The sequence below is a fragment of the Cyphomyrmex costatus genome, unplaced genomic scaffold (genome assembly GCF_001594065.2).
Source record: "Cyphomyrmex costatus isolate MS0001 unplaced genomic scaffold, Ccosl1.0 scaffold18, whole genome shotgun sequence".
NCBI lineage: Eukaryota > Metazoa > Arthropoda > Insecta > Hymenoptera > Formicidae > Cyphomyrmex > Cyphomyrmex costatus.
The window spans coordinates 160172-172490 of record NW_017275824.1 but is presented as its reverse complement, the minus strand read 5'-3'; the positions used below and the strand labels follow the sequence as shown (position 1 = coordinate 172490).

General features: G+C 32.5%; 2 protein-coding genes across 2 annotated transcripts in view; one reads left to right on the top strand and one right to left on the bottom strand.

Moving 5' to 3' along the window:
• Positions 1 to 1896: 1896 nt before the first annotated feature.
• Positions 1897 to 4495, bottom strand: SMSr (Sphingomyelin synthase related). Its single transcript, XM_018537665.1, has 6 exons — positions 4330 to 4495; positions 3387 to 3715; positions 2968 to 3296; positions 2744 to 2887; positions 2510 to 2664; positions 1897 to 2428 (listed from the first exon to the last, which is right to left on the bottom strand). Exons 2-6 carry the CDS (start codon positions 3708 to 3710, stop codon positions 2028 to 2030), a joined length of 1353 nt encoding a protein of 450 aa, XP_018393167.1. The 5' UTR covers positions 3711 to 3715; positions 4330 to 4495; the 3' UTR covers positions 1897 to 2027.
• A 343-nt stretch (positions 4496 to 4838) lies between these two features.
• The window catches only part of mRpS9 (mitochondrial ribosomal protein S9), a 16778-nt gene continuing 9297 nt past the window's right edge, over positions 4839 to 12319 (top strand). Inside the window, exons 1-9 of the mRNA XM_018537694.1 lie at positions 4839 to 5012; positions 5129 to 5261; positions 5406 to 5509; positions 5589 to 5762; positions 6483 to 6562; positions 6681 to 6753; positions 6832 to 6957; positions 7025 to 7067; positions 7361 to 7476. Coding sequence (XP_018393196.1) covers positions 4914 to 5012; positions 5129 to 5261; positions 5406 to 5509; positions 5589 to 5762; positions 6483 to 6562; positions 6681 to 6753; positions 6832 to 6957; positions 7025 to 7067; positions 7361 to 7476 — 948 coding nt within the window. The 5' untranslated portion in view covers positions 4839 to 4913. The remainder of the gene's footprint in view (positions 5013 to 5128; positions 5262 to 5405; positions 5510 to 5588; positions 5763 to 6482; positions 6563 to 6680; positions 6754 to 6831; positions 6958 to 7024; positions 7068 to 7360; positions 7477 to 12319) is intronic.

Here is a 12319-nt window from a genome sequence, read left to right as displayed (position 1 = left end):
ATAATCAACCAAAATATTTATATCTCAGTCAATATTATCATTAAGTCGAATGTATGTGGCAACATATTTTACTTACTTATATATACAATGTAAAAAAATCATGACTTCAATATTGTTGCAATAAGCAGGAGACTTAAATTATTAATTTTATTAAATACCAGGAATGTATGATAGTATCAATATGCACATTTACTCTTAAAACATTGCGTTTCATTTTTGCGTTCCAACATTCATTGGCAAATAAATATGTATCTTCAGATATCTAATTTAGAAATTCTAAAATATAATTATGAAAGTTGTAGAAAATCATTCAATATTCTTGATAAAATCTAACATCCCTGCCGTCGCAATATAGCGATTAACTTAACTTTCTTCTTGTATCACAAAAAGAAAAGTATTTATGAGCAAAATGTGTGTGTGTGTGTGTGTGACATGATACCGTGTCCTTGCAAAGACGTGTTCCTGACTAGATTCTGAGAAGATTTTTCCTTTACAAAAATTTTATCCGACGCTTACTTTTTGAATTATTAAAAGATAAAGTTAGCGAATTACGATCCACGAACAGAAGGTAAGCAGGGGCGGCGCACTCACCGTCCGACGCGAACGAACACGAGAGGCACTCATTGCGATCAAGGACATAGAGTTATTCTTTAATTTAATTTGGTTTCACGACACACACACACACACACACACTCTCTCTCTCTCTCTCTCTCTCTCTCTCTCTCTCTCTATCGCTTACCTTGCAGAGATTAGTTGTCTTTATACTGCTTTTAACTTGACGAATAACTTTCACAATCGGAAGAATTGAAAAAACAATACGAAGACCCTTGATGACAAACTAATGTCAAGTAATAAAACATGAATTCGTTTTTTTTTAAATATATAGTATCTAAAACACTTTCACTAGTTGTAACACTTTCATTAATTTACTTTAATCGATATTTGTCGACACCACACGAAACGATTTACGAACGATTCTATCGATTTATCGTTATTAATTAATACTGATTAATTATTTATTTCTAAATCACTTGTAAGAGGGACGCGTTACATACACAACCCGGCATGATCCGACGTGAAGACTGATGTGAGCTTGATGACAACAATCTAACAGATTATGTTTTTATCTGTCATGTCGATTCTATATATTTGTTCGTAAAAACATAACCTGTTTGATTGTTGTCATCGGGCTCAGTCGGATTGTCGTTCCGTGTGGTGTCGGCAAGTATCAATTAAATGCGATAGTAAATCAATGAAAGTGTTACAACTACTGAAAGTGTTTTAGATACTACATATTTTTAAAAGAAAAATGAATTCCTATTTTATTACTTGACATTAGTTTGTCTCAGAATTCAGTCAGGAACACGTCTTTGCAAGGACACGGGGTCGTTCTGAATCACTCTGTATATACATATATATATACACTTAAAAAAAACAAGTCTTAGACAATGCAATATGTTTGGAAAATACATGTTGAATTAATAAAGTACTTTACATGCTATTATACTTTGTCTTTGGAAATTTCTTAATAAATTAAATTATTTGCGTGATAGTAAAAGTTATATATGTAGATAATATTAATCAATTGTATCTTGAATTACTTTAATCTCTTTCAGTACCAACAATTCTCTATCGCAAAAATAAATATTTAGAATTAATATTACATCTTTTTCAATATTATCTCAACATATAAACAGATTTGTCAAACAAACAGTCAACGCTCTGAAAAGATAAATATATAATATAAGATCACTTTCATTTTTTCAGAACCTATATGTATGATTTTTGTGTCTGAGAATACATATAATGTATTCTCAAACACAAAGATCCATTCTAAAGAAATATTATCTTCTTATCCCCTTTTTCTCTCTTGGAGTATCTTTATGTATTGTGTGATAAGAATTGAAAAAATCAATGAAATGTCATATGTTGTTTCCTACATGGCATATTTATCTTAAAAACATTGATTATAGCAATACAGTATCGAATATAACAATTAAAAAAGGTAAAATATATACCAGTTGACGTTAGTATTCCTTCTTTGTGCTTCTTAAATTGCCGTTTATGCTGCGTTGCATTTTTCGGAAAGAAATTCGAGATCGTATGCAATGCCAGATGTTTTTTCCCGTGCCTGCTAAATTGCAAACTATCAAGGATGGCGATTCATATTCATTAGGAACAATACCATCAACGGAAGCCTCAAAAAAGCTAAATAACGGAAACCAGATTCTGGTTCTGATTGAATCGCGCTGCATCAATGCTTGATTATTTGCCAGTGTGTGATAGTAAAGGAATAATCGTGAAGTTATATAAAATGCGACAAAAACGTCGATGGAATAATGTTCATGCGCCGCTAAGATGAAAAAAATACCAAACATGTTAAGCATCCATGTAAAAGTATGCAGAAAATATAAATGTCTTGGAGTATCTGCAATAAAAAAAAAAGAGCATTTCATAAATATTGAAATTTGCGATTATGAAATAATGTATGCTACTCGTAATTACTTACACTCTGTAATGAAAAAGTTAAGCATTGTTAGCGCTACTGTATGTCCGCTAAACATGTAATCTCCGCAAGTTCTGACACCTTGAATAGACATGCCAGCACCTCGCCAAATAACATAAGCCATAGCTATTTTATTATACAATTCGACATAAGCGGAGCTAAAATGAGATATAAATATATACTATTTGTATTTAGAAAAAGAATGTGGTATTTAACTTTATAACATATGTATCTCACTTTGACCAGTCATCATCTGGGACTTTCCGTGGTTGACATTGTAGATGTGCTCCTGGCACCGATAACGAAGTAATGAGCATTGTCACGCATCTCAGTAGGAAGACTGTACCCGACAGTGCAAAAAACCTCCGTAACAAAATAAATCTGTGTCATATTTAATTGATTATTCGCACTAACGAATCATATTATTTGCTACATATATTTAAATGAGCCTCATTCCTTACCTATACTTATGAAATATAAGCACAATAAGCCATATCGCAAAAAGCAGTGTACCGGTAACTTCGCACATATCAAACGCCCAAGGAATATGAGGTACATTGTCTAAAAATATATCTGGTAATGGAGGATATTTCTTCATATCAGGCACTCTATCATGAACAATAACCATCACAAAGGCAGTAATCCACGTGACAATAAATAAATATCCCAAACTGATAAGTGTCTTCCAGATTTCGGGTGGCAAATGAGAAGCATGTCCATCCTCTGATACAGAGGCTGAATAGAATTCGTTTTCGATAGACGTTTCATTATTTGTACCGATACTGGGCATCTAAAGTAAAAAATTGTATTAAGACATAAAAGTATTACTTTCTTCAATTTAAATGAACATTAGATTCCCTTCAGCAAATCATGCCTTTACCTCGTGTTTATTCTGATGAGTATAAAAATTTGTCGAGGGAAACAAATCTACATATCCCAGGTCAAATAAAACGGCAACATTGTCCCTTTGCAGTTGCTTTATGGCCAGATACAATTTCTTTATAGCACCAATCTTTTTTATGTTTAAAATGTTAGACTTTAAATCTTCCTCTTTCAGCATCAGAAGTACCTTTCCATCGATCTCGTGAAAGTAAAACAAATCTGCGTACTCCTCGTGACCATTATCTACGAGCCACTCTTTCACGTCGGAGGATGTCCACTCGATAACGTTTCTTAAGGACATGGTTGTGTCATCAATTTGCATCTATCCTGCATAACAGATGAGTCGACATCTGTACCATTAGAAACGGGAAGTAATTATCCAGTAAGTGGGTGATCTTGCGACACAACGATCACTTGTCTAATCACAAATCGCATCGACATCGTAACGTGATTTCTCGACAATAGTAAAAATAACGAATCAAGTGAATGAAAAGAAAGACGCCCTGTCGCAAAGCTAAACTAAAGCCCAAGACACAATACGAGGGAATAGCGATAGCAATAGAAATAACAGTTTTCACCTATCAAAAACTATATATTCCGATGTATCCGATTTCTGATAAGTTGGAACTGTGTTATTCCTATCGCTAACAATAATATTCCCTGCATTGTGTCTTGGGCTTATCAATGATTCGATTGAGAACCACAAGGATGCATACTTAACCTTTGCGCGATCATTAAAGAACAAAATAGTAGGCATTCTTGAATTATCTATAAGTTTTTCAAGAAAATAAAGAAGATAGTGAGAGTAGGTTATAAAATATAGGTATAGTTAGAACTAGGTGACACTTTGTGTCAGATAATCTAGAAATTAAGTAGAAGGCACTCCAACATTTCTCCATCCGGAAGAAAATGATAAAAATATTTGTTGTACAATCGCCTACCTGAAGAAGGATCGTGACGCGCCCTAGGACCATTGGGATTATCTTATCGGGACATTTTCGCGCGCTCGACGTGCATGTCACCGCACCGCGACTCTTTTCGTTTAAGAGAATCATACGTCGGCAGTATCCGTGCTGATCGTCACCATCGTCAGTATATTCGTCACACAGCGTCAACGCCACAGAACATATATTTAAGAGAAGCGCAAGCTCTACATTGAGCACATAGAGATAAGCTGATTTTTCATGATTTTTCATGTGCAGCACGCTACGGCAGCAAAATGTCATGTGATACAAATTTTCGAGAACTGATTGGAAGTGCGTCACAGTGCGTCACCTCACAAAAGATTTTTAACCAATAATAACATTTTGCTCGCTACTCCGTGGTGTGGTTCCACAAGTGCCCAATGAAGGCACTGGAAGGCACTCCAAAGGTATCTGAACGCAGCCTAGCTTTATTTGTGTTTTGTGTGCGCAGCCTAAAAGAAGAAGACAGATTACGATAGGTTAGTTCGAACGAAGTTAGGTTAGGCTATTGTCTTTAAGTCAATCGTAAAATAATCCATTCTGATTATCAAGCTGTAATTATGGCTGTATCTGCTTTTATCCGTTGTTCATACTTTCGACGTTTAGTCGGTATAAGCAACAACGCTGTTATTTTATTTTTGGATTCCGCGTGGTATTCAGTAAGTTTGCAATTCCTTTGTAATGAAGCCATCGTGCTGTTTGTCTATTGCAGTCTTTCTCATTTCGATTATGTATAAATTATTTAATTGTTACTTTAATTATCTTACGGTTGCAGAATTATATTAAATCACAATCTTATACAACATCTATCAGTGAAATTAAAAGAACAGTTAAAACTAATATGAAGAAACCTGAGAAAAAGATAAGCAAAGCTATGTTGATGTATTTACAACGTGCAAAAGAACATGGTAATAACTAATGTGTTTTGTATACATATATATTTTTGAAGAATTTCGTATAATTGTTATTACTAATTGTTTTGCATTAATTTTAATGCCAATAGTTTATAAACAATATTTTTGTATACTTAAGTTACTATTTAAATTTATTAGATGAATTCATGAGAAAAGAGATCTTAGAATATGAGATAGGGAAAAGACATCTGGCTAACATGATGGGCGAAGATCCAGAATGTTTTACACAAGCAGATATAGATGTATGCTATTATATAACAAAATTATACTAATTTGATAAATGAGTTAATACCTAAAGTCTCATATGATTATTACTTTTAGAGTTCAATCCAATATCTATTTCCATCGGGACTCTTTGATCCTAAAGCTCGGCCAATAATGGAACATCCAGAAAAGATTTTTCCAAGCAGGAAAGCAGCAGAATTTGATGAAAGCGGAAGACCTTTCCATTCTATGTTTTATACCTCAAAACCAAATTATTATGAGTTATTATATGTAAGTTTTGATAATTATTCAGTTGAAGTCTCCAGTTGCAAAAATCAATAAATTTAAACTTATTTGACACATTTTTGCATAAATCGAAAGAATCTGGTAGAAAAAAGTGTTTCTCTGCTCCATGAACCGAGATATTAATAGTTAAAAGAAAATTGGAAATTTCCAAGTGGACACTGTCTAGGTTGCAACTTGTACATGGTTAGGCCCCAAGTGGATAGGATATGTTATTTTTTTTTTTTAACACTACTGTCTATACACTCCACACTGTTCACATGGGTTATTTATTTGGAATTTTTAAAGCAATGAATTTTTTTTTAAGTAGTAATCTCAAAAGTGATTAGTTTGTTACATTACATCAGTATAACAGATTTTGTAACCTCAGGAGTGTGTTCCAAAACTTGACTCTGTCAACTCTGAATATCTTTTATTCTTTTTCATCATTCAATGAACAACAAAGATAATATTTTGGGAGTTGATGAGTCAAGTTTTAGAACCCATCCCAAAAGTAATCGACTTTAACTATTAATATCTCGGTTTGCAGGGCAGAGCGATACTTTTCTGCCAGATTTTTTCAATTTATGCAAAAACAGGTCAAATAAGTCTAAATTTATTGATTTTTGTGACTGGAGAGCTCAACTGAATAATTACCTTGATAAAAAATAGCTATTATATACATATAAATGAAAGTAACTAATATCTGAAAATTATTTTTATATACAGAATATTGTTGATAATATCAAATCATTGAATGATATTGAAGATTCTTTAATAAAGCAAGAAACATTGCCTATGGACAAAGTGTATGTTGAATCTTTAGTTTATATGGAATGTGTTTATGTATATAGTTTGACATATAATTTTAGAAATATCCTATAAAAAATCAAGTATAAATATATTTTTAAATATATATTTTTTTAGCGATCTAGGTTCTTCGTGGTTGTCAAAGAATGAAATTGAAAAACAACTACTTGAAAATATTAATGATTTTGAGGTAAATAGTATTCATATTAATTAATTATAGAAAAAATATTGTAACGTATGATTTAAAAGATATAAATAATCTTTTCAGTATAACTATCTTATTACATCATTAGAACAATTATGCGATCATCCACTATCAAGATGCGTAACAGATTTCATTTTAAAATATCGAAAAACTCTTAATGCCTATTCTAAGGACATAATAGTACTACCTGTAAGTATCTATATAATGATGAAAATTAAGTTTCAATTAAAGTAAAGGTTTATTGTTACATGTTAAGTTGGAACATGACAGCTCAGGAAGACCATATGTCACAGTTAAAAGTAAGTAAATAACGCTTTTTGGGGCTTTCACGGGTATTTTCTTCAATTATACAGAAGGTTTGTGGATTATCGCTGTGTCTTTCTTCATTATTAATGCCAACGTTTCGTGAACCATGCGAAACGTTGACATTAATAATGAAGAAAGACACGGCGATAACCCGCAAATCTTCTGGTATAATTAAATAGATATATAATTTTAACATTCACAGAAAATTAACAAAGATATATATTTATTGTATGTGCGTGCGTGCAAATATATATATCATAAAATTTATTATTGTTAATGATTTCAGATTGCATGAGGAAGTCTGCAAGAGGTGAAGTAACAATTTGGGGTAATGGTTCTGGAAAGATTGTCATTAATGGACGCGACATCACATATTTCGAAGATATACAGCATCGCGAACAGGTGAGCTATTCTGTGCTTAAATCTTCATAAGAATACTAAATTTTCATTAAATAATGGTCTAAGTTTTTTACGTAAATCTTCGGAAATTGTAATATGTAACATAATTTGACTGGAGATAATTTCTACGTTTATGTTAAAATAAGACAGTATGTATGCACATTAATTGATTTTTTTTAATGATATTTAAATTTTTTAATTTTTAAATCGGTAATGGTAATTCCCTTGAGTCAAAGTTAAAAAATGTTTAAATTTTTTAATCGGACATTGATTGTGATAATAAAGTTTCAGTGCTTCCTTTACTGCAGTTTGAGATATTTGAACGATTATAAGCATAATGTGCTTAATAAAGAAAAAATTGTTGTATAGGAACTTATATGATACCATTAAGTATTAATAGTAATACTATATAATAAGTAAAAAGTTTCAAAAAGTTTGCGACATCCTTGATAATATTTCGCTTTTCATGGAATTGTCGAAAACATATCCCAATACATAATATTATTGCATCACATTTTACACAAATGGTTCTAGTTTTTTTTATCAATGCCTTTGAAACTATGCTTATGACATCGTCTAACAACACTTCATGTGGCTACTTGCCTCGGCAATGTCTCTAGGTGCGTGCGGGGAGAGGCTATCAGCGCTGTTTGTGTCATTCTATCTTTATTTTATGTCTAATAAACAATGAAGATAGAATGACATAAATAGTGCTAATAGTGTTTTTCTGAACACACCTGTATGCGAGGAAGGGGAGAGAGTGAGGGAGGGTGGGGAGGGAGAGGAACATTCCATAGTTACATTGTCACATGATGATTTTTAGAAAAATAGCATCAAATAGACCACCGCAGTAACAACAAATCTTCAAAATCGTTATTTTTCTTAAAATTGTAACGGGATAGCCAAATTTTAACAATTTGACGGATCAGCAGGTAAAAATGCGTTGAAAATTATTATTTACACTTGTGTTTCATAAAACAGATCAAAGTTTGTTAAAGAACTTTCCGATCTTTCTACGTAAACAATTTTTTCAATCTTATGATTATATTTATAACATTTTTCAATTAAAGTTTAGACAATTTCTTTTAAAACATCGCTGCATCGAACGAACTGTCGCGATGCGTGAATCTACTGATAAAATACGAAACGGATTTGAGTGCCAGGACAATCGGTGGTAACAGTGCTCTATCCATTGTTTTGCGTAAAACCCCAACATCCCTGGACGTATTTGAACGTAGACTGGACAAGTCTCTAACTTTAAGCTCCGATAAGGATTCATTGCAGGCAAGCTCTAGTTACAACTGGACTTCCGTCCGTTGCTACAGTATCGGCGGAATCATTTGCCTGAGACCAGTTATCTGAATACCTTTGTGAAGAAGGGCTACAGAGAAATTCTGGAACATCCCTTGTGCCAATCTTTCCTTTATCTCAAATGGCATAAAATCCGAAAGTATTACGTTGCCCAATTATTCTTCTACCTGATATATGTGTTGATCTTTACAAGCTGGGTGACAACCGTTCTCGCTGATAACTATTACAATGAATCAAAGGATTATTACATACACAATACGCCGTTGTGTACGAACGAAATCGGGATTCATGGATTTTTTTATAGGCACCCTACGCTACTCGAGATTCAGTGGTACATGCTGATGGTACTTATTTTATTCCAGGCTTGTCGCAAAGTCACCGTTATTCCCGATCTATCAGACAATTTATCACACAGGGTGGAGAACCTAGTTGAGTGGTGCATGATATTGAGCGTGTTTGCTACCTCTTTGATGTATACGGGAAAAACATATGTCTGGCAAAGTCACTTAGGCGCCTTCGCTGTAGTTTGTGGTTGGAGCAATCCTGATGTTGATGATCGGACAGCTTCCTGTGTTTGGTGCTTACGTCGCCATGTTTACTAGTGTACAGGCACAAGTGTTTAAACTACTTCTGGCCTACGCCTGCCTATTAGTGCAGGGCTTTACGGCGAGCTTCTGCGTAATCTTTCCATATTCCAATTCGTTCAGCACACAGGTCTCATTAAGGTCCTCGCGATGATGACCAGCGAGTTAGGCTTTAATTCTTTCTTCGTTTCATCTGATAAGGGTGGTATCTACGAGAATAATGAAGGGACTTCTTGGATCTTGCTACAAATTTCGGCCCAACTCTTCTTCATGTTGTTTCTTTGTTACGATCGTGCTAATGAATTTATTGATCGACATAGCCGTGTACGATATTAAGGGTCTGCAAAAAACAGCGAGTCTCGCAAAACTCGTTCGCTAAACAAAATTGATCCACGACATTGAGACTGCAATTTTTTGGGATTTATGCCGACAAAACGTTTCATCAAGTGTATGCGATGGACTACGCTACTCCTGCCGTCACCTTTATGAGCCGTTCTGACTGTTCGTCTATTAAGTTCTAGAGAGAAGAGATTACCACGCGATGTTCTCTCGGCTGCTTACAATATAGCCAAGGCAAGAGATAGACAGAACAATTTCGCCGCGTCACGCAGAAAAACTAATAGTATAAAAGCGGGTTTCGAAGGTGACGTGATCATGTGTCGTTGTCGAGGTTTCGACGAAGATATACTGTAACACAATTGTGACAAATTTAAAGACATCGCGGAATTCAAGGAAATTTGCGAAAAAAAATCATACTCTCCTTCGGGAGCTCATAAAAGCTTATTGTACAATAATAGAATAAATAAATAAAATTGTCAATATAAAAAAAAAACAGAATGTCGGAAATATCCTTGGGTTGGAAAGTAATTCACAAAGACTCATGTTTCATTTAAAATTTGATCATGGAGTAACGATAAGAGATTCTAAAACTTGAGATTCGTGGAACGAATGGTATTATGATACATCATGAATAATTAATTACCGCAAGTCCTTGATTTATATTTTTTCCAACAAACACTAAATCTTGATTATAAGATATCGCTTTTCTGTGATACAAATGTGATTATGTCCAATCTCGGTTATATTTAATTCCGTCCATTTTCATATATAAATTTTATATAAAAAACATCAGAGGAGCTTGCATAATTTTATGCATGTAATAAATGCTACGTTAAACAAATTATTTTATTTTAACTTAGCAATAATTGCATGAAATATTGCCTCAGGAAAAAAACTTAATTTACTTTAATTTAAAATGTAATTTTCTCAAGTTCAAACATTTAGTATGTATTTAGTATCTAAAGTAACATGAATTTTATGACGTGAATGCAAACATATGTATATCGATGAGACTTTAGAGAAAACAGGACAGTTTGTTTATATTTTTTCTGAACATTTTGTTCATTTCTAAGATTTGTAAAATATTTTGATTTGTCAGAAAAGTTTCCTTATTTCTGAAGAGTCAACATATACATAAAGTTTATTTGCAATTAACTAATTTATACATTATATTTCGATGTTAACTTCCTTTATACTCTCAATTTCTTTTTTAAATAAGTTTTTAAAAAACAGAATTTTATAAACATTTTATTTTGTTTTTTAACAATATTATTTGAATCTAATTGTAAGCTATACACACTGTTGCAAAATTTTTACCAAAATGAATTGTTAAACACATGAATAAATATTTTTATATCAAGATTAAATAGACAAATTTTAAAATTGTTTTGCGCTGGTCAAGTTTTGTGCTCTTTGAAACTATGAATGAAGTAAAAAAATACATATATAATATTAATGATATGCGTAGCAGTTAAAACCGGTTCTCCTCTGTTGAAAGTTCAACTATCAGCAACCTGGTAATGAAATAAAACGCATTGAGTTACAGATCTATCTCTTTTTTTTTTTTGAAAGAAAATTTATTGGATTAAAATTTTAGAAACTCGGTAATTGGAAGTTAACTATGTACTTTGTATCTTGCATATAAATTCTATCTGTTTACGCGATATCTGTTTACCTATCAAACAATTTGATGCCTTCTATTTCTCTAGTTAGCTGAGAAATACATAAAAAATTTTAACAAATAATAGAACCTTATTTTTACGACCGTACAATTGTTAAACAATAACAAGAAAGAAGGAAGCACAAAGCAAAGCCTACCACGGTCAAAGCTAGATCAAGATGCTTATTATCATTATGTGTTTAATATTAAATTTTAATATATGTCTTTCAACATATTATTAAGATCTAATAAGATGCTATAAGCATCGAAATTTGTTAGATTGATTGTCAATCTAACTAAAAGTGATATTACCGCGGTAGTTATTTAGAGTTGCGTTGTAAGTCTGAAAAAATGTTCGGCACGCGATTGAGAGAACTACATACGCGATATATAAATTCACACATAATGATAATAAGCATCTTGATCTAGCTTTGACCGTGATAGGCTTTGCTTTGTGCTTACTTCTTTCTTGTTATTATTACATAAAAAAATTATTTAAAAAATGCATTACATATTTCGTCGCGTTATGGAACTGAAGGTTTCTCGTGGTTCAAATAAAATCACCGCGATGTAAAACTATTTTGTGTCTAATTTGAGACTATTCGAAAGTTACTTTTCCCTTTTCATTAAAGTACAAGCATGAAATATTCATTTTATACGTAATGTTTTATTTATGTAATAATTCATAGGCAGCGAGCAACTCAAAAATATCTCTTGGCAGAGATCTTGCAAATGTACTTAAAATGAATATAGAATTAAAAATTACGTAAACGGATTGTGATATCATATTCGTAATCACATGACAATGAAAGAAGTTTGCCTAGATATTCGCAATTTAGATTCGAAAAACTATAAAAAAAAAGGTATAAAATATTTTCTGTAATAAAAAAAGTCAAATATTAGATAAAGAAAGAGATAATACGCGCAAACAAAATTAAATAGGAAGGACTAA